Raw genomic sequence first — 23927 nt, 5'->3', positions numbered from 1 at the left:
ATGCAAGTTTTAATAGTTTTTTTCCTTGTATTTATTTTTGAATATTTCAATTATCTTTCTAGCATACAGTATTATAAGATAAATATAAAATGTATTGTTTACAGTGAATTTTTGTAAATATCACTTTATATTTAAAGGGACTGTCTACTCAAATTTTTATTGTTTAAAAATATAGATAATCCTTTATTGCCAAATTTCCAGTTTTGCATAACCAACAAGGTTATCTTAATATACTTCTTACATCAGTGATTACCTTGTATTTAAGCCTCTGCAAACTGCTTCTTATTTCAGTTCTTTTGACAGACATGCATTTCAGCCAATCAGTGCTGTCTCATAAATAACTCCATGGGAGTGAGCACAGTGTTATCTATATGGCACACATGAACTAGAGCTATCTAGCTGTGAAAAACAGTCAAAATGCACAGAGAATAGAGGTCTTCTTGAAGGGCTTAGAAATTAGCATATGAGCCTATCTAGGTTTAACTTTCAACAAAGAATACCAAGAGAACAAAGCAAATGTTAGGATAAAAGTAAATTGGAAAGTTGTTTAAAATTGCATGCCCTATCTGAATAATGAAAGTTTAATTTTGACTAGACTGTCCCTTTAACATGTATTGAGACTATAATTCACTTTAGAGTTCAGGTTTTGTTGTTATGTTTTAATACTATTTGCAAGACACAATATAAAATGCTACAGAGTAATTCTTAAGTTTCACTATGTTAAATTGGGATGGAAAGGAGCTGTAATATGCAGGGGTGGAAAGGAGCTGTAATATGCAAGATAAAGAGGAAGGAAAAAAATGACTGTTTTTTCCTATTAAAATCTCTTATTTCTGTGTCACTATTAAAAAGCTGTTACAAAGAAACGTTTACAGAGATTTTAAAGTAAAAAATAATATAATATTTTAAAAATATATGTGATTTTATTTTAGTCACTGAATCTTCTAAATTAATTTTTAAAATGGTACCAGGCTCTTTTACAATAAAGCCCCCAGCCAACTGTACACTGTCCTTAGAGGGTGAAGCTAAAACAGTAATGTTTTTATTTTTAAATCATAAAACAAAATGTATCGGGATGTCAAAAAGAAATGTGTGATATTCTCAGTATCTCCTCTTAGCATAGTAATAAAATAATTATTATTTGTTTTTAAATGTGCTTGCAACTTTCTATGACCATGAGGTTTAGCAGCTTTTTTGTTCTTTTTTGGTTCTTAGAGTAATAGTGATAGTGAGTAACAAGCTTAGCACTCACAAATATAGACTACAAGAGAGATTTAGATGATAGATAGATGATAGATATATAGATAGATAGATAGATAGATAGATAGATAGATAGATAGATGATAAATAATTTAACAAGATTGCACATAATTAAATTATCGGTCACAATAGTTTAGAACCTTAAAGTTTTAAGTAAACCAGTCATGAGAAAGGGCCTTCCTCCATAGACGCTTGTAAAGGCAAGATCTTGTTGAAAATTCATTAAGCATCACTTCACCTATATTTAAGTTGCATGAGGTTCCCAATACAAAATATCCTGTACATAAAATGAGAATTGCTAGCAATTGTAAAATATGTATGTGTGTTTTGTTATAGTAAAGTAATCTCGTTAAAATGAAAGGTATCTTTAGGATTTGGCCATGGCTGCATTCTAGAGTTGTGATCAGGATTTTTCATCTTCACCTTGGTCCTGCATGTGGAATTTATAAAAAAAACCTGGATACAGAATAAGGAAAACTGTGCAAGGCTTATAACTTCACAGCCTTCCTTAAAACAACTACCTCCACCCAGGTAGAAATAGTGGTTACGTTAGGATTATAGCAGATAAAGAAGGTGCTTAAAGTTGGAAGTATTTATAAAACCGGGTAGTAAAAACATACAAATTTAATATAAATGTTCAGAAAAAATTATTTCATGATGCAACACAATAAGTGAAGAAATAATTGGGACGTCTCCCAAAGCCACTGAATAGATATAGGAATACCACTTCTAATTAAAAAAGGTAGGAATGCTAAAACAACATAAAATCCCCAACATTGGTTAACAAAATATATAATACACTGATCTCTGGATATATTACAGTTCAGATACGGAGATACACAGTGAATCAGATCGGCGCTCCGTTACTCCTTTATAATGATCCGGGTACATGTACTCATAGTCAATATAACACTTCTTACTGTGACCTGATATCCAGAATATAGGAGAAGCAAGTCTCAAAACTCTATATCCTCTGTCATAAAAGAGCAGTTCAGAGATGCGGATATCAGGACTAACCTCTTATAAATCTGAGGCCAAGTTCTATGATCCACCTCTGTATCCGAGGATCTCTATTCAGCCAGTCACTGCTCCAAATGCCTATATTCCGTTTAGCCTCAGAGTTTGTGGCCATTGACGGAAGTCCGCAATCACATAGGCTTGGTGTCCTGCCAGAATAGATTAGGCCGTATGTCTGATACAGTAATTAGCGGCTCTTGGTGTGAGATAACTGCAGTTATAATCCTCTAGTGCCAAATGTTGTATGTTACTCCACTACGAGTTTCACCTGACCACGGACTTTATCAAGATAGTGGGTACTAATTAAAACAGCTGTATATAAAGGCCTCCTTTCCTCCTCCTTGGTTGGAATTTTTTCAAGGAAATTTAAAGCGGTGTAGCCTGTCCACTCTGTGCCTGTCCACTCTGTGCTGATTATTTAAAATGCTTAAGATGCTCCACTTATTGATATGTATATGTTTCCATAATTAGGGTGATTTTGAGGTAACGATCAGCTGATGCCAACAACATATCATTGGAGAAAATAAAATAATAGTGATCTTCAATAATGTATTCCCTATCTACAGTAAAGCTGGGATTCTTAGGCAGGTAATATTTCAAAAATAGATTCCCTAACTACAGAAAAAAGGTGGTATTGCCAAGCAGGTATATTCCATCATACTAGGCTTTTACATATATCTAAACTACATACCATATAACCTATTTGCCTTCAGTGCATATTAAGTGCAATATTTACATACCCATAACCCCCTTCTAGTTATCTAAGAAAGGCGAGATATCTAATTTTGAATTCAATCCCTTAGGAATCAGGGAGTCAAAATGATATATTAGTTCTGCTTCTTTTAATAGAAGTTTATTCTCAAAATTGCCCCCTCTCCTATCGGGGTGAACTCTACAGATGCCCCAATATTTCCGATCCTTCAGATTATTTTTATGCACTTCCCTAAAGTGTTTATACAGGTGTTTATCCAAACTCCCATTATCAATATTACACAGGTGTTCTCTGATTCTGTCGTGTAACATCCTGGTAGTTTCTTCAATATAAATCAAATTGCACGAACACTGTAACATATATATCACACCTTTTTGACTACATCTTAAAGTGTCTTTGATAATAAAAGGCTTATCTAGTTTTGGCAATGTTATTTCCTTTTTCTTAGTTCTGTATCTACAGTCCCTACAAGTAAAGCACGGAAAATATCCCTTTATGTCATGACCATACAGGTCTATATCTTTTCCTTCTCTCTTAGCTCCTTTGAATTTACTTGGGGCTAGAAGGGACATTAGATTTTTCCCATTTCTATATACATTTTTTGGGTAAGTTCGTACTCGGTCACCTATTACGCAGTAATTTTTTAACAGATGCCAGTGTTTCTGAATAATATTTTTAATTACTCCATGATCACTACTATAGTTAGTTATAAAAGGTATGTCTAAGGCATTTGTATTAACTGGTTTTATACTCTAGTAATTCTGTTTTTTCTGTATTTCTGGCTCTCTCTACTACCTTGGCTATGTCTTGATCCTTATATCTCCTCTCACTAAATCTCTGGTATAGAGACCTGAGTCTCAAAATCTTCTATTTGTGTACAATTCCTTCTCACTCTTAGACATTGGGCTACTGGTATGTTAGATTTTCAAATTTTAGGATGGCAACTATCCATATCGATATAGTTATATTTATTGTATGTTTTCATTTCAAAACCGCTGGCTCCTAGAGATATATCCAAGTCAAGAAATGCAATATTGGTTTGTGAAAAACGCCCTTGCCCCTGTGAAGTATCACATCTCACAGTCATGTTTCTCTATTTCAATGCTGATGAGGTTGTCTTGCTTTTATATTCCTTTTCTTGAGGACACGTTGATCTAAAGCTCTCTGTTCGGTTGTTTATTTTGGTATGCACAGTTTTAGATGTGTAGGAGAGACACATCCATTGCAATAAAATGCTCAACCCCCCCCCCCCCAAAGATTTTGGATGATTCCTTTAAATGCCAGTGTTTTTTGATCATCAGATCCAGTTTTCATGTTTTCTTTTGTGCATATGTTAGTAAACTATTTTACAGATTATTATTTTTTTTATACGGTTATTCTGTAAGCTTTTGAATGCATATCTGTGATGCCTGTGAATAGTTACAAGTGACAAATCCAACCACCAAGTATACAGTGCAACACAGAAAGGCCATCTCCATACGTGTACTATTAAAAGATATATTCTTTATTTCTTCCACAGTTATAAAATACATACAGACATGGGGTTCTCCAAAAAAGCAACGTCTGATGCATTTTGCGCCCTCTAGTGGCGCTTACTTATAGACTTGCTTTATTGGAGAACCCCATGTCTGTATGTATTTTTAACTATGAAAGAAATAAAGCATATATCTTTTAATAGTACGCGTGTGGAGATGGCCTTTCCGTGTTGCACTATAAATTATTTATAATTACTTATTTTGTACATTAAGACATTGTTCACCTGTTAACTTTTTTTTCTTACATTAAACATAAAGATTATATTCCAGATGGAAATCTTTTTAAAACACATTTCATAAAAATTCTAAACTAAAAAATTTGAAAGAAAATTCTCAATCTTTTTAAAATTACCCCAATTTACCTCTTCTGAGTTTAGCTATAAAAAAACATATAATATACTTTATACACATAATAATTATATAGATCTGATATAATATTATCTCACCTGGAAAGAAGAGTTGGCTTCTATTCCTGGTTCATTTGAGTTCCTTTCATTCTCTGATGACTGTGAACAATTTGGAGTAAACACAATCAAGTCATTCCTTTGAAGAGAATTTAAGTATAATTTATATTGACTTTGCTGAGAATAAATCCAACTCCCAACTGTGTTTGAGCATACTTTGTAGCTCTCTTTGAGTTCATTTACCTCATCCCTATATTTCTGCCATCGTAAAATTGTAAATACAATTAAAGTTATAAGGAAGATACTTGAGATTGAGCAGATGGCTATAACCAGAAAAACATTTGCATTGGTGTAATCATCTTCTTTTTCATCTGAATAATGATTTTCTACTTTGAGGTTTTCTTCTGAATCCACCAAAGAAATTATGATGGGCATTGTCGTAGACATTGAAGGTTCTCCATGATCCTGAGCCACCATTACAAGTCTAAATTCATCACCATCTGATTCCGTAATGGACCGTATTAACCTTATTTCCCCAGTCTTCTGAGAAATTTGAAATGGTAAATTTACTAAAGTTTTCTTAAATTCATAAGATATCCAAGCATTGTATCCAGAATCCAAATCAACTGCTGTAATCTTTGAGACCAAGGAACCTGCTTTCCCTGATTTTAAAGATTTAATTATTTCTGTAGAGCCACTAAGAGATGAAAGTGGAGAAAAATAAGGAGCATTATCATTAACATCTTCAATAAAAATATGTACAGTTAGATAACTGCTAAGGGGAGGAAGCCCTGCATCGGTGGCTTTAACTTCACACTGAAAATAGTTAAGTTGCTCATGATCAAATGAAAGTAAAGCAAACAGTTTGCCATTTTCTGGATTAATAGAAATAAATGAAGATAAGGGGATCCCATTGATTGTACTTTCACTAACAGAGTAGGTGATGAAGGAGTTCTGGTTAATGTCCAGGTCTAATGCTGAAACAGTGTAGATATGAGACCCAGGAGGGTTGTTCTCTTTTAGAAATATTGTGTGGTCAGATTGCAGAAATTGAGGGGCATTGTCATTTACATCACTTATATTAACTTTAATTGTTTTAAAAGTATAAAGAGATGGAGATCCTTCATCTTTTGCTGTAATTATTAACTCATATTCAGATTTGGCCTCTCGGTCTAACGGTGCATCCACAGTTAATGAAAAGTCCCCAGCAAACGCTGGAATTATTTTGAATGTCTTGGGTTCAGAGATATAACAGTTAATTCTTCCATTTGCACCTGAATCTCTGTCATATACACTAATAATTGCAACAGTGGTGCCTTGTGGGGCATCCTCAGGAATAGGGACAGAAAGTGATGTAATGGTCAGCTCAGGAGGGTTGTCATTTACATCTGTAATGCTAACTAAAACTTTGCAGTGTCCAACCTGGGAGCGGTCACCATTATCAACTGCATCAATATGAATTTCATACATTGTCTTTAATTCAAAGTCCACTTCACCCTTTACTGTAATTTCACCAGTGTGCTTGTCTAAGCTAAATATTTTTCTCACCTGTTCTGGAACTAGTTTGCTAAAATCATATGATATTTCCCCATTTTTGCCCTCATCAAGATCTATTGCTTTCAGTTTGTAAACAAATGTTCCTATAGGAGCATTTTCCACCACACTGCATTGGTAAAATGGTTGGTCAAATGTTGGGACATTATCGTTGGTGTCTTCCACACTGATCAGAAGTTGAGTGGTGCCACTTAACTTTGGTTTTCCTCCATCAAAAGCCATAAGAGTAAGATTATGAAATGCTTTTTTCTCTCTGTCTAATGGTTTCTTTAGCACAAGCTCAAGTGTTCTTATTTGGTGTATATATTTTGTAAATTCTAATATAAAATAATCATTTGTACTAAGCTCATAATTTGTAACAGAATTAGTTCCAATATCAGCATCAACAGCACCCTCTAGTGGAAATCGAGATCCTGGAAGCCTTGACTCTAATATTGAAACAAAGTATTCATTTGCAAAGAAAACTGGATAATTATCATTAATGTCTTCAATCTCCACATCTACCCGATACATTTGAACAGGTTTGTCAACAATTACTTGTAGGGATATAATACAAACAGGCATATCTAGACATATTTCTTCCCTGTCTATAATATCCCTAACAAATAAAATCCCATTTTGCAAATTTACCTGGAAATATTGCTTCTCATCTCTAGAGACAATCCTTAGCATTCTTGAATTAATTTCACTCATCTGCAGACCCAAATCCTGAGCTATTCTTCCAACAAATGTGCCGTGTTTAGATTCCTCAGGAATGATATAATGGAGCTGACACACAAAAAGATCCCAGGATATTTGCAGCAAGAAGAAATGAACCAGCCAGCATCTTCCTTGGTAATATTTTACCAGCATTTCTTAAATTAGATGATATTGATAATAATGTTATGTGTAGAAAAATGCATTCAGAATAAACAAATTCCAGGTTAAGATTTAAAAAAATATGCAGAGAGATTCTTAATAGAACGGCAGATGATACGCAGCCAGTCAATGGAGAAAATCAATTGCTTGATCTTAAAGCATAAAGTTAGCCAACAGTGACACCAAGCGGTTGAACATGAGATAACTCTTTCGATTTTCGAATACTATATTGATGCAAGAAGATTATCTCTGTTTAATTGTTTTTGTGATAAGGTTATTTATATATATTAAAATATATAAAAACAATGTAATATTATTATCTTAAAATGAACATTATTCAAGAATAAAGATGGGTGAAATAAATAATATAAAGAATTCCAAGAACAATATGGAATTTATCAAATTTTGTGAATGCATATGTTTACAAGGATTATAGCAAAGTATACTGAAAGCATATTGCTTCTGAAGGAATATCAAGATGGCATTTGTGATAGTGTTGACATGCATCCTTGTAGCAAAATATTTAGATTCAACTCTAAAGCATAATAAGCTATCCATCTAATTAGTGAGTTAACTGGGTTTAAAAATAGAACATTTTAAATCAGCATATATTTAAATATATAAGCACAATGTTTTAAAAATAAATTCTCAAATAAATAAAGATGAATCTTCATGATTGTTCAGATTTAGGGGTCCATTTATTAATGTGCGGATGGGCATGATCCGATATAGCGGATCATGTCTGCCGCACATCGATAAATGCCGACAGCATATGCTGTTGGCATTTATCATTGCACCAGTAGTTCTTATGAACTGCTGGTGAAATACCACCCCCTGCAGATTCATGGACAATAGGTCGCTAACAGGGGTGTCAATAAGAGGTGGCAGATGAGTTAAGGAGCAGCGGTCTCAGGACCGCTGCTTCCTAACTTCCGCTTCAGACGGAACTGAAGCTGATTGGGTCTGAGGCAGCATCCGCTGCTTCATAAATAGACCCCGTATACTCAAAAACAAGCTGTACAGTAAAACTTGTCAAGTCTGCTAGGTGCTTTGCGGATTTACTTAAAGCTCTGAAGCTTGCTTAGCGACACTCACTGCATTTCAGGATTAGAAAGCAAAAATACTGATTTGCACTTTAGCAGTAAGTGAAATGTGAGTTTAAGCATTTTTATAACCTGTATTTAATTTTGATAATTTAAATACATTTTCCAGCATACAGTATTATAAAAGAAAATATGAATTTATAGCCTAGGAAATGTAACTTATTTTAATTAGTAGATTATTAAAACTCATAGTGAGGGTGTATTTTGCTTTGGCATTCAGGTTTATGCTTTGTTTTTAATAGTGTGTGTAGGGCAAATGTAAATGCTATAAGTAAATCCCAAAGCTTTGCTATGCTAAATTGTTCCTGTAGTAATGACAAGGGAAAGTACAAGACAAGAGAAAGTCAAAGGGAAGTCAGAGAAAAACTCTTATTTCTGTGTCACTATTAAAATGCATGTTTTTTTCCCATGCTGGCAAGTGTTTTAAAAAAAATCAGGCCCTAGGTTCTCTGAATTATAAAGTGGAATCAGGCACCATTACAATAAAACCAAATCAGCTTTAAACTGCCCTTAAAGGATGAAAGATGAAGGTTAAAAAATTCTAGAGGATAAACATTTTTGTAAGGTTTTCATTTTCACCACGATCTGGCTTCTCTTTGCTAAGAACTTAAATATCTATTTTATTAAATTAACGTGAAAACCTCCTTGAACATGAGGTTTAGCAGCGTTTTGAAGATTCATTAAGAAATATGAATAGATATTACATACTTGGCAATGTCCAAAGAGCTTTACTCTCATGGACAAGAAAACTTTATTGCATCAATCCAAATTTATATTATTGTCATATGAATGATAAAATGATTTATAAACAAAGCAATACACTTTTTTAGGTAGAAAATATATATAAAAAAACTATTTCATTCAATTGCATTAATTAGCAGATATTAACCACACTTTTCTAAAAAATATTCAAGCACATATAGGTAGACAGAGATAGTAAAAGATAGATAGATACTAGATATTTTTAGTTGATTATTCCAACATTCAGTCACTTTTGTAATTACATGTTGATATTTGATATAAGTAAGGCACAGTTACAAGAAGGGGCAGGTATATTGAAACCAAGTTGCACCGGACCCTTCTGGTATCTATCTAGGAAGGAGGTCTAAAAGTGTTGCCTGTTGATAGCCACTGGTACCCCAGAGTGACGGACATTTATTTCCTTTTTATTTTAAAAGACTTTGCTTTTTAAAGAATCTTTGTTTTTAATATGTTTGTATTTTTGTTATTAAATATTGGAACCCCCTACAACCAATACAGTCTTGGATGCATTTGTACTGAGCACATCACTTAGAGCTATAGTAGCTCAAAATCATGTGAGAAGTTTTCCTATTGTGCTTAAAGGGATATTCTCATAAGGTTTCTCTCATTTTCTTTGAGGTACAAAGATCACCTTTTGAATAGAATCCCATGACCTTATAGTGCACAGTGTTGTATGGTATAATTTCCTTCTTTTTGTACACATATAGGTAGACATAGAAAGTGAAAGATAGATAAAATTCAGTAACTTTTGTAATTACATGTTGGTATTTGATAAAAGTAAGGGACTCTAAATAAACATAATATTTAATGAGAAGCTATAATTTTAATAATTTTACTCACTATTCATTTACGGGTTACAATGGCTCATACCAGGACACTTTTAATGAAACTAGCCATGAGACAATGGACTAGATTCAAAGACACTTATGAGGTTCCTGATGGATCTTAAAGCAAAATCCTGTGTAAAATGAATGGAGCATTAATTCATCTATCTTTTCCAGCATGTCATTAGTGGTTTTTCTGGCCATATATTTATATAGTTTTATAAGATTCTCAATACATACAATCAAACAAGAAGCACTAGCAACATCAAAAACAATAATAACTATCACAAAACTCGAGAAATACTCTTCCAAAATGGTTAATTTTAATGGTTATAATTGTAAAATATCTGAATGTCTGTTTTGTTATGGTAAAGTAATCTGGTTGGATAAAAAATATGTATCTCTATTGGCTGTCTGTGAATGTTTTGGGCCATTTGAGAGCTATGGTCAGGATTTTTGCCTACACATTGGAACAACATGCATAATTCCCCTATAAAGTATCTCATAGGGCCCCATGTACTAAGAGGCGGACGGACAGCTTCTCAACTTGCGAAGCTGTCCGCTTGCCCGCCTTCGCTACATACGGGCAGCCGATCTGTTTGTCTGCTGGCTCATATGTATCATTACACACTCATCGCAGTGTGTAATGCCCGCCCTTTCGACCAATCATGTGAATGAAGGGGCTGTCAATCACCAAGAGTAAGTGAGCTCTCGTGATTTTCCCTCGCCACCTCAGAGGTGGCGTAGGGTGTAAGAAGCAGCAGTCTAATGACCACTGCTTCTTACATTGCGGGAAGCAGGCTCACATATGCAAACCTGCCCAGCAAGGGCTCCGGAGCAGCTCTCACTGCTTAATACATGGAGCCCATTGTGTGGTCATATCTTGCTATTTCAAAGCTGACAAGATAGTCTCATATTTATTTTCTTATTCTTCTTTAACTGCTTTTAAGTTTTCATAGAGTCAACTTTTTATAAAGTTTATTTTATTTTTTGTAATTTTATTTTGTTGTGTAATATTTTGAAGACATTTTTGTGATGCTGTTGAACTGCTATATGATAGATTTAGCTTTACTGATAGTGTTTGTATAAAAATAAAGTTGAGACAAGGGGAAAGATAGATGATTTATAATTACTCATTTTATATTCATAAAGATTTGTTTCACCCGTTAACTGTTTCTTTTCATTGTGAATTAAAACATCAAGATACAATGTAGCATAATTCTTGGTTTCCAGAGACTCGTGAAATATCTACTAAACATTAAAACAAAAAGAAAATACACTTTTTAATTCTATATAATATTAATGGTCATGTGTAGATTTTATTGTAGTTGTACATTATTTTATATCCTAAAAAATCTAAATTAAAACTTATTGAGATTTTTTTATGTAAATTCTAAATCTTGCCACATGTACCAAAATTTACCTTTTCTAAGAATACATATGAAATACTTTACAACGTACATAAATTAATTACATTGTTATAATTTAATCTCACCTGCAAAGAAGAGTTGACTTCCATTTCTGGTTCATTTGAGTTCCTTTTATTCTCTGATGACTGTGAACAATTTGGAGTAAACACAATCAAGTCATTCCTTTGGAGGGAATTTAAGTATAACTTATACTGGCTTTCTTGAGAATAAATCCAACTCCCGACTGTGTTCGAACAGACTTTGTAGCTCTCTCTAAGTTCATTTACCTCATCCCTATATTTTTGCCATCGTAAAATCGTAAATCCAATTAGAGTAATAAGGAAGATACTTGAGATTGAGCAAATGGCTATAACCAGATAAACATTTGCATTGGTGAAATTGTCTTCTTTTTCATTTGCATACTGATTTTCTATTTTTAGTTCTTCTTCTGAATCAACCAAAGAAATTATGATGGGCATTGCTGTAGACATTGAAGGTTCTCCATGATCCTGAGCCACCACTACTAGTCTAAATGCCTCACCATCTGATTCCATAATGGATCTTGTTAACCTAATTTCCCCAGTCTTCTGAGAAATTTTAAATGGTAAACTTGTTAAAGATTTCTTAAATTCATAAGATATCCAAGCATTATATCCAGAATCCAAATCAACTGCTGTTATCTTTGTCACCAATGAACCTGCTTGCGCTGATTTTAAAGATTTAATAATTTCTTTAGATTCACTGATAGAAGGGAGTGGAGAAAAATAAGGGGCATTATCATTAACATCAACAATAAAAATATGCAGAGTAAGATAACTGCTAAGGGGAGGCAAACCTGCATCAGTGGCTTTGACTTCACATTGAAAATAGTTAAGTTGCTCGTGGTCAAATGAAAGTAAAGCAAACAAGTTGCCATTTTCTGGATTAATGGAGAGAAATGAAGATAAAGGAACCCCATTTACTGAACTTTCGCTAAGGGAGTATGTGATGAAGGAGTTCTGGTTGATATCAGGGTCTGTTGCTAACACTGTATAGATATGAGACCCAGGTGGATTATTCTCTTTCAGAAATATTGTGTCGACAGATTGCAGAAATTCAGGTGCATTGTCATTCACATCACTCACATCTACTTTTATTGATTTGGAAGCAGAGAGAGATGGCGAGCCTTCATCTTTTGCAGTAATTACTAATTCATATTCAGAGTTTGTTTCTCTGTCTAATGGTGCAACCACTGTTAAAGAAAAAACCCCTGCAAAAGCTGGTATTATTTTGAATGTCCTAAGATCAGAGATATAACAGTTAATTCTTCCATTTGCTCCTGAATCTCTATCATGTGCAGTAATAATTGCAACAGTAGTGCCTTGTGGGGCATCTTCAGGAACAGGAACAGAAAGTGATGTAACGGTCAGTTCAGGAGGGTTGTCATTCACATCTGTGATGCTAACTAAAACTTTGCAGTGTCCAACCAATGAGCGTTCACCATTATCAACTGCATCAATATGAATTTCATACATACTTCTTGTTTCAAAGTCCACTTCTCCTATTACTGTTATTTCACCAGTTTGCTTGTCTAATCTGAAGATTTTTCTTACATGTTCTGGGACTAGTTTGCTAAAATCATATGATATTTCCCCATTTTTGCCCTCATCTAGATCTGTAGCATTAAGTTTATAGACAAAAGTTCCCATAGGAGCATTTTCCATCACACTGCATTGGTAGAATGGTTGGTCAAATGTTGGGACATTATCATTCGTGTCTTCCACAGTTATCACAAGTTGAGTGGTGCCACTTAATTTTGGTTTTCCACCATCAAAAGCCATAAGAGTGAGATTGTGAAATGATATTTTTTCTCTGTCTAGTGGTTTCTTAAGCACAAGTTCAAGCGTTCGTATTTGGTGTATATATTTTGTAAATTCTAATATAAAATAATCATTTGTACTAAGCTCATAATTTGTAACAGAATTAGTGCCAATATCTGCATCAGCTGCACCCTCTAGTGGAAATCGAGATCCTGGAAGCCTTGACTCTAATATTGAAACAAAGTATTCATTTGCAAAGAAAACAGGATAATTATCATTAATGTCTTCAATCTCCACATCTACCTGGTACATTTGCACAGGTTTATCAACAATTACTTGTAAGGATATAACACAAACAGGTATATCTGCACATATCTCTTCCCTGTCTATAATATCCTTAACAAATAAAATTCCATTTTGCAAATTTACCTGAAAATACTGCTTCTCATCTCTAAAGACAATCCTTAGCATTCTGGAATTAATTTCACTCATCTGCAGACCCAAATCCTGAGCTATTCTTCCAACAAATGTGCCGTGTTTGGATTCTTCAGGGATGATATAATGAAGCTGACACAAAACCACATCCCAGGATATTTTCAGCAGAAAGAAATGAACCAGCCAGCATTTTCTTTGGTAATCCTTTACCAGCATTTCTTAGATTAGTTGATATTAGTAATAATGTTATTTGTAGAAAATGCATTCAGAATAAACAGATTGGTAGGTAAATGTCTAAAAATATGCTGATAGATTCTAAATAAAACGACGGACGATGCAGAGCCAAAGTCAATGGAGAAAATCTCTTCCTTGATCTTAAAGCATAAAGTTAGCCAACAGTGACACCATGAGGTAGATCATGATATAACTTTTTTATAACTATAATGCAATAAAAATGTTAACATGAATATTTTTTTTCCTGATATGAAATTGAAATGTATATAATTTAAAGATATCATTAGAATTGATCTTTGATCTAGTTAAGGGAAAAATACAGAGAATAAATATTTGTCTATATAAAAGTATATATATATATATATATATATATATATATATATATATATATATATATAGTATAATTAAATTTAGAAACAAACATTTATCTTGAGAGAATGCGGCATTATGAAAAATGTCAAGATGATATATTTGATGTTGAAGTTAAAAAAATGCCTCTTTACTAATAACTACAGCACAAAGTTTGCACAATTAATTTGGATTGTATGCTAAGGTATCCAATGAGCGAAACAGGTTAATCGGCTTTAATGAAGAATATTTCAAATCAGCAAATGTTCAAAAACATTTAAACAATATTTGAAAATCATTCATCGGATACATTTTGAGTCTTGATTACGGCTTGGTTAAATTCTTTCTCATTGAGCTAGATTTACTAACACTGTTTGAAAACCAATGATACTTTAAGACTTCTCAAAATACGTATTACAGAATTCATTAAAAAAAATATTCTATTGGCTGCTCTGTAGCTTGGTTAGCAATATTCACTATAATACTGGATTAAAGTTAAAAGTACTTAGTTGCACTTTATTAGGAAATAAGCTATCAATTTTAGTCATTTTTCCCTATATTTTGCTGGGATTTTAACAGTGATTAGAAATATACTTTAGGATATTTAAATTATGTTTCTATATAAAATAAAAGGCAAAGCCCAGAGTCAACAGGGAAATACACTCTCATTTAGTTCTTTAATACAATTAAAGCATCAAGAATATAATTTATTGTACTGTTTACGTTTTGCATATCCCTTCAATAATACTGCGTATAAGATAATAATTGATATAGCTACAATGATTGGGGATGGACAATGGTCTCCATATGTATATTTAAACTTTTGTAGAATGTCTGGACTAAAGTTCTTGATCTTCAATCAAAGAAAATGAATGTTTTAACCGCAGCATTAAAAAGCTTTTATAAAAAGAGAATTATAATGATTTTAACTTTAAACAAAATATATGTATTTAACAAAAATAGGTGATATTATTCATTAAACCTTTTAGTAGTCACTAAGGGCTATATTTACTATCCCTGCAGATGGACAGGTTCACAAGTAGTGAAGTTGTCTGTCTGCAATCGCCACTTGTTTCTTGTGCAAAGCCACCCCATGCTCCAACACAACCAATTGCACCAGAGCAGGGAATGTCAATCAACCCGAACGCGATTGTCAGGGTGTCTGATCTCAGCAGGTGGCGGAGAGAAAAAAGAAGTTTCTGCTTCTTAAATTTGTGGCAGCAGGCTCACATATATTAGTGCTGCAGAATCTGTTGGCACTCTACAAATAACCGATAATAATAAATATGTGAACCTGCTCCACGTAGCTGAAAAAGCTGCTATGCTTTCAATTAACTTTTAAAGTGGAGCCACAATATGTCAGACAATCAACTCAAGCAAACAGAGCTTTCAACCTTCCCTGACCCTATATTAATCTTATATTAGATAAATAAAACGCAAACAGAAAAGTCAGAACGGAAGACATAGATTGATGGACTATTCAGAAAAATTATCAACAATACATCTTCCTTCAATTTTATTACAGAATCATTGTTCTAATGTATGGAAGATTAAAATAAAGTCAATTCTATGGCGCCGATTTATCAAAGCGTCAATCTCGGCACATTCCCTGGAGTCAATACGCAAGAGGGTCAAATAGAGTCGACTGTGACGGCGGATAAGCAGTATTACGCTCAAATAACACAAGCATCAATTTGCATCGTATTGATCTCGCGGGAGCGTATATTACCTCGAACATTTCAATATTTGACAATGTTGATGCTGTGTTAACTATGGTGGATCAAATTTGCTTTGAATTTGACGTGAAATTCCAGTGTAATATCAGTTGAAGCATTGATAAATCGCCCCCTATATATATAACCATGTTTTAAATAGATTTGTTCACAGCTGATGATTGAATATTATAATGTGTTGCCCTTTATAATATATCACAGCAGTTTTATGCATCTTAAAGGCTGCTTTAGGCAGCCTTTTCATCATCAAAATTAACACCATGAGCATCTGTCCAGTGCTGATCTCTGCATTTATATGACCACAGATTGGTAGTTATGCTATTTACACTATGCTCAAAGCATACCATAACTGCTTGTTTACATGTACTTAACAATACTGGGTTTACACTGCAAACTGTACAGCCCCGGCATCATTTTTACTTCTATCTCTCATTAAATTCCTGTTTAAAGTTGGGATCTAGTAGTTTGTAATAAACTTCATCATAGTTAATATATAGTCCCATGGGGTATGTCCTCCTAGGAATCAACCTTTTAAAGTCCACTAACAAGATACTCCTTCCAATATGTCAATATTGTCCCTGAAACACAAATTATTACTCCTCTGAATGAAGGAAATTTTACATCTAAATCCAGATATATGTTCTGACTTAAAGGAGCTACATTAATTAAAAAAACAATCAACAAAATAAGAACTCAAGCAACATTTCATACTTATTTTTCATCAATAGCCCATAAGTCCAAAAATAATCGTGACTATAGACTCTAACTTTTACCAAGCTATAATTATAAATGTTTCTTAGGCAAATGAAACCATAGAAATTGTTTTAAGATTTTCAACATAAATGTCCATTAGGTTAAAAGAGGCTCATTGCAACCCATAAAGAAAAGAAACTAACGCAAGGAGTATCAAAGAGATAAATAATGTAGTCAGATATTAAAATGTATAACACTAATAAATAATGTGCAGTAAGAAGAACATGAGTTTTAAAACACAGAAATTCAAAGCTAGGTTTGAGAGCACTTGGATTCTAGTTTTCATCATTTAGATAAAAAAAGTTCTTTGAATAATTTATGAATTTATTAGCACTCCGCTTTGTAATACCAGCGCATGCTAATGTGCGCTGGTATTACAACTTAACAGCAATGCAAATGCACGCTCTTATTTGCATTGCTAGGAAATATTGCGCTTACGAGAGCAAGCTTCTATAAGCTCCAATGGGAGCCTCGTTCTGATGCCATCAGAGATGGCATCAGAACCTCTTGCAGCAAAGCGGTACGTTGGGCAGCAATGGCAGCATGTTCTTAAATATATATGACTATATACATATATATTTATGTGTTAATATGTGTTTATATACATATTAAAACATAAATATATATGTATAGAAGCATATACGTATATATTTACCGGGAACACACAGTTCCCATAGACCGCAATTAAAATCCATTTTTCAGTGCAATTTTTTTTCTAACAACCCACTCCCACCAACTTCTGACCCCTAAAACTGTCTACTGCAGTTGTCTTTAATTAAAAAAAAGCTATTTTGAGGGCATTAGGGGAACTTTTAGAAAATTAACCTGAGATCGGATCTCTGGTTAATTTTCTTAGCACCAAATGCTACCTCGAGCTCATGATAGCAATAACCAGCCAATTTGCCCGTTTGCAGGCGCGCGATAATTTAGCACTCCACTTGTAATCTAGCCTATATTATTTTAAAGCTTTATTTATATTGAGGATGTTACAGAAAGTTAAGAAATAAGAAGTAACATGACAATGAGTAGGTTGCATTATAATCTACGTGTCCATAAATAAAATAAGACTTCTGGTTCAGTTAGATTATAGGTACAAATGTAAGGAATCTGGATCTTGATACATCCAAAAGAATCTTCAATGTCATCTATTTATAAAAAAAAATTGAAAACCTTATTCCTAGAGCTAGAGGATCTAGTACTTCTTATACTACAAACAGAACTGACAGTAAATAAAAACTTAGCTAATTATCGCCAGGGTGCCAACCATTTTCTATCAGGTAATCTATAATCTATAGCTAGAGACATAATTTATGAAAAAATCTCAGAAATCTAACTGCCATTCTCCCCTCAACTGTGCATTTAACAGATACTCTGAATTCCTGAGTGGGTATAAAATTTGCTTTTGCAGTCTGGGCCTCAGCATAAATAAATAAATAAATAAATAAATAGGGTTCCCATTTCTTCATAAGCGGTGGCTCTGACCTGTACATCACCTAGGGCATCAGCTTGTTTAAAAATAACTTCCTGTAGGAGTGCATGTTTTAGCTATGCTAAAGTGGGTTCTCTGCTGTCTAACCACACTTCGAAAATTAGTTTTCTAGCTAACAGCACAACATTATGAATGAAAGGAACACAATCACTTTAGGTTAGAGCACTACTTGGGAGCAACAAATATTCTGTAACCAAACTGTTAACATTCCCCAAAAGGTATACAGTCTAGGACATCTCCAGTCATAGGGAAATATTTGCATCTGTTTAAAAACATTTCAGACATCTCCCTGAGGAAAGTGAATTCCACTTATGAAAAAGATTAGGAGTAATGTATGCATTTTGCAGCAAATTAGTATGAGCTTCCCTAATGTCTGTAGATAGAGTAGCCTTTCTGACCCATAGTATACTTTGCTATACCATGGATTCTGAGATAGTATCGTCTTGCATTTCCATCCACTTACAATTGTGTTTTAAGGTGAGCTCATTAGTTGCTTCTAAGAGAGATTTTATTTTGGAGATACCGAGGTTAGGCCATGTTTAGCCAGGACAGCCACTCTATAGATACCATTGTTAGCTGTAGATAAATATTGTGTTCTAAGTAAGCTATTAATATAGTGTCTCATTTGGAGGTACCCAAAATGATGAAAATGTGGTATGCCAAATTGTCCTTGTAAGTCCCTGAACGTATAGACTGAGGCACCATCCTCTGTTTGGACCTAGTAAAACAGACCAAAATTCTAAACCTTTCCATATTCGAAATGCCTCAGTAGTGAATCTTGCTGGAAAGTCTGGTTTTCCTTGGAAAGGGAGATATTTAGTAACTTCATGTGATACTCCTACCTTTCTACAAATATTGCACCAAACTTGCAATGGCTGACTTAGTAGTGGATAATCCCTGACTTTACATTCGACCCGTGATGACATCACATGCAGCAGTGTAGCCAACAACTAGGTTGCAATCACCTGTTCCTTCAGATCTAGAATGGAGAAATTATTTCTGCCAAATAGCCAATCTAACAAGTATTTTTGCTGCGCTACCCAATTATAGTATTCCAAGTTAGGGACAGCAAAGAGCTCACTAGTCACAAACCCTGTCATCTTGTAAAAATATATTATATGTTTCTTGTGTGCCTAACTAAAGCTAAGCATTAGAGAATTTAAAAAAATGAAGGTCCATCTTTCATAGTAACTCTGGTATCATTTGAAAAAAATAATGCAACTTAGGGAACAAAATCATTTTGATGAGTGCTATACTACCGGGCATTGTTAGTGGAAGTTCAATCTAATTAGAGGCAAGGTCTTGCAATTCTTTAAAAAGTGTCCGGCAATTACAATCATACCATTTACTAGGACCACTGGTCAAAGTAATCCCTAGCTATTTAAAAGTACCAGTATTAACTTTACAATTGTAATCTAGCCTCACTGGGCAAGAGTGTGGGTGTAACCAAAGCAGCTCAGACTTATCTGTGTTGACCTTGTAACCAGAAATCTAACGAAATTCTTTCATTAAGGCCATACATTTTTGAATATTTACTTCTGGCTTTTGAACATACAAAAAAGTGGGAAACTAAATTACCAGTACACAGGCTTCTGTCTCTTTTCGTAACAGCTAATGGTTAAATGGAGAGATCAAATAAGAGTGGAGACAGGGGACATTTTTACGGTAGATATTTAATAAAGAAGTATTTTATTAAATAGGTGCTGCAGAGATGGATATGTTGAAGTAATCTTAAGGGGTTGAGAAGAGCCCCTGTCTGCTTCAGCATCTAAGACTTTCTTGGAGAGTCTCTCTATTCATACATGTTGTAAAATTCCCCTGTGAGGCCATCAGGCCCTGGTGCCTTTTCTAGAGGCAAAGCCCTAGTTATATTAATAATCTCTGAGTCTTCTACAGATATATACTGTTATTAAATATCTGCACCTGATTTTCCTGTAATGTGTGGTTGTTCTATAGTCTGCCAGAATGTATCCTTAAGGGATCAATGTATCTCTTGACTGTGACATAGCTTTTGATAGTAGTCAAACAAAACTTGCTGAATATTAGTGTCACATTTCCATCTTTTATCTCTATAATAGTATTGTCCGTCTAACTAATTTGGTGATATTTGCAAGGGATTTCCCCCATTTTATTGCTGATTTGGAAGAATCAGGCTATAAGACTTGTAAAGGCTTGATTTGATTTGAGGATTGTGTAAAAAATATGTCCATAATTCCTTTGGTTTCTTTTTATTTATTTCTAGTTCTGTCTGTAGGGTTATGGCTGTATCTATTTTTGGCACTCAATATATGTTTGAGCAATAGCTCTTCTTTCTGTTTTGTTTATTTTTCATACTTGAAGCATACAATGTCACCAGCCACTCCCCTCAATACCACTTTCACAGACTCCCAATACAAAAGAGTATCATCTAGGTGTTATATGCTTGAAGATTTGTATGAGGTTCATTCTCCTATAATGTAGTTACATGCATTAAGGTCATGGTACAGATATGTCTATTTACAACTCTGATCAGGCTCTGGTACCAATATTTATTTTTATTTCACTGATCATTGTTAATATAATGGAAGAAAAATACATATATTTATCCAATAAACAAAAATAAATTAAAAAGTTTTACATACTATCCCAGTCTACCTACCTCTTTATTTTTATAACGCCTATATAATACTCTAAATATGTTGGAGCAATAAAAATAATATTTCTGTTCTTAGTGATGGGGTGGATCTTAGTTGAGAATCGAATCTACTTTCTTTCTTCACAATTCTAAACTAAAATGTATAAGGCATTTTTTTTGTAGAGGAATTATTTTCACTTTGACAGCCATGAACCTTTTCCTGACTGAGATATAAATATATTTTTATTTATACAGCATATTATAATCTCACCTGTAAAGAAGAGTTGGCTTCTGTTCCTGGTACATTTGAGTTTCTTTCTTTGTCTGATGACTGGGGGCAATTTGGAGTAAACACAATCAAATCATTCCTTTGAAGAGAATTTAAATATAGCTTATATTGACTTTGTTGAGAATAAATCCAACTGCCAACTGTGTTTGAGCAGGCCTTGTAGCTCTCCCTCAGTTCATTTACCTCATCCCTATATTTTTGCCATCGTATAACAGTAAATGCAATTAAAGTAATAAGAAATATACTTGAGATTGTGCAAATAGCTATAACCAAATAAACATTTGCACTTGTGAATTCATCTTCTTTTTCATATAAATTCTGATAATCTAATTTAAGGTCTTCTTCTGAATCTACCAAAGAAATTATGATGGGCATAACTGTGGACATTGAAGGTTCTCCATGATCCTTAGCAACCACTGTAAGTCTGAATTCCTCTGCATCTGATTCCATAAAGGATCTTGTTAACCTTATTTCCCCAGTCTTCTGAGAAATTTGAAATGGTAAACTTACTAAAGTTTTCTTAAATTCATATGATATCCAAGCATTGTATCCAGAATCCAAATCAGTTGCTGTAATCTTTGTCACCAAGGAACCTGCTTGTGCTGATTTTAATGACTTAATTATTTCTGTAGATCCACTGAGTGAAAAATAAGGTGAATTATCATTAACGTCTACAATAAAAATATTCAGAGTAAGATAACTGCTAAGGGGAGGCAAACCTGCATCGGTGGCTTTGACTTCACACTGAAAATGGGCAAGTTGTTCAAAATCAAATGAAAGTAAAGCAAACAGGTTGCCATTTTCTGGATTTATAGAGATAATTGAAGATAAAGGGACACCATTAATTGCATTTTCAGTAAGAGAATATGTTATGAAGGAGTTCTGGTTGACGTCCAAGTCTATTGCTGATGCAGAATAGATATGAGATCCAGGAGGGTTGTTCTCTTTCAGAAATATTGTGTTAACAGATTGCAAAAATTCAGGGGGATTGTCATTCACATCACTTATCTCAACTTTAATTGTTTTGGAAACAGAGAGAACTGGTGATCCTTCATCTTTTGCAGTAATTACTACTTCATATTCAGATTTTGTTTCTCTGTCTAATGGCGCATCCACTGTTATGGAAAAGTCTCCAGCAAAAGCTGGAATTATTTTAAATGTCCTTGGTTCAGAGATATAACAGTTAATTCTTCCATTTGTGCCGGAATCTCTATCATGTGCACTAATGATTGCAACAGTTGTGCCTTGAGGTGCATCCTCAGGAACAGGAACAGAGATTGAAGTAACGGTCAACTCAGGAGGGTTATCATTGGCATCAATAATGCTAACTAATAATTTGCAGTGCCCAACCAAGGAGGGTTCACCATTATCAGCTGCATCAATTTGAATTTCATACACATTCCTTGTTTCAAAGTCCACTTCACCTATAACTGTAATTTCACCAGTGTGCTTGTCTAAGCTAAATATTTTTTTCACTTGTTCTGGGACCAGTTTGCTAAAATCATATAATATCTCCCCATTTCTGCCCTGATCTTGATCTGTTGCATTTAATTTATAAACAAATGTTCCTATAGGAGCATTTTCTACCACACTGCATTGGTAAAATGGCTGATCAAATGTTGGAGCATTATCATTGGTGTCTTCAACCATTATCAGAAGTTTAGTGGTGCCACTTAACTTTGGTTTCCCCCCATCAAAAGCAATAAGGGTTAGATTGTGAAATGATAGTTTTTCTCTGTCTAGTGGTTTCTTTAGTACAAGATCTAATGTTCGTATTTGGTGTACATATTTAGTAAATTCTATTATAAAATAATCATTTGTACTGACATCATAGTTTGTAACAGAATTAGTGCCAATATCAGCATCAACTGCACCCTCTAGGGGAAATCGATATCCTGGAAGCCTTGATTCTAATATTGTAAAAATGTATTCATTTGCAAAGAAAAATGGATAGTTATCATTAATGTCTTCAATCTCTACATCTACTCGGTGCATTTGCACAGGTTTATCAACAATTACTTGTAGGGATATAACACAGACAGGCATAGCTGGACAGATCTCCTCCCTGTCTATAATTTCCTTTACAAATAAAATTCCATTTTGCAAATTTACCTGGAAATATTGCTTCTCATCTCTAGAAACAATTCTTAGCATTCTTGAATTCATTTCATTCATCTGAAGACCCAAATCCTGAGCGATTCTCCCAACAAATGTGCCGTGTTTAGATTCTTCAGGGATGATATAATGGAGCTGACACACAACCACATCCCAGGATATTTGCAGCAGGAATAAATGAACCAGCCAGAATCTTCTTTGGTAATCCTTTACCAGCATTTCTTGTACTGGATGGTATTTATAATAATGGTATGTGTAAAAAAGGCATTCAGAATATACAGGATGCCAGGTTTACAAAATATGCTGATAGATTGTTAATAGAACGAACGATGCTCAGCCGAAGTCAATGGAGAAAATCTATTCCTTGATCTTAAAGCATAAAGTTAGCTAACAGTGACACCAAGTGGTTGAATATGAGATAGCACTTTAGATTTTTTGATAGCTATAATGATGTAAAATTACAAATAAACACATTTTATTTTACAATTTTCTTTATATGGAATTGTTGAAAAAAAATTAATTTAATTTAAAGATTATTTATTATCATACAATCTTCATTGTTTAGTAATACAGTTAGATGGCATATCTAAAAAGCATATTTGCCAACCAGACTGATATTAGTTTTATATTATATTTTATAATTATGCATGTTTACAAGAACTAAAATAAGTTATGTTTAT

The 23927-nt window shown here is 33.8% G+C and overlaps 1 protein-coding gene across 1 annotated transcript in view; it reads right to left on the bottom strand.

Annotated features, from left to right (window-relative positions):
• LOC128664795 (uncharacterized) overlaps positions 1 to 23466 on the bottom strand; it is a 59970-nt gene extending 36504 nt beyond the window's left edge. Inside the window, exons 1-6 of the mRNA XM_053719598.1 lie at positions 21148 to 23466; positions 19934 to 19985; positions 11525 to 13890; positions 11163 to 11277; positions 4971 to 7336; positions 4877 to 4901 (exon numbers count right to left, since the gene is read on the bottom strand). Of these exons, the coding sequence (XP_053575573.1) occupies positions 4877 to 4901; positions 4971 to 7336; positions 11163 to 11277; positions 11525 to 13890; positions 19934 to 19985; positions 21148 to 23466 (7243 nt within the window). The remainder of the gene's footprint in view (positions 1 to 4876; positions 4902 to 4970; positions 7337 to 11162; positions 11278 to 11524; positions 13891 to 19933; positions 19986 to 21147) is intronic.
• Positions 23467 to 23927: the final 461 nt, after the last annotated feature.

Source organism: Bombina bombina, chromosome 6 (assembly GCF_027579735.1).
Source record: "Bombina bombina isolate aBomBom1 chromosome 6, aBomBom1.pri, whole genome shotgun sequence".
Lineage (NCBI taxonomy): Eukaryota > Metazoa > Chordata > Amphibia > Anura > Bombinatoridae > Bombina > Bombina bombina.
Note: the sequence above shows the minus strand (reverse complement) of the source record. Positions and strands in the feature narration are given on the sequence as shown.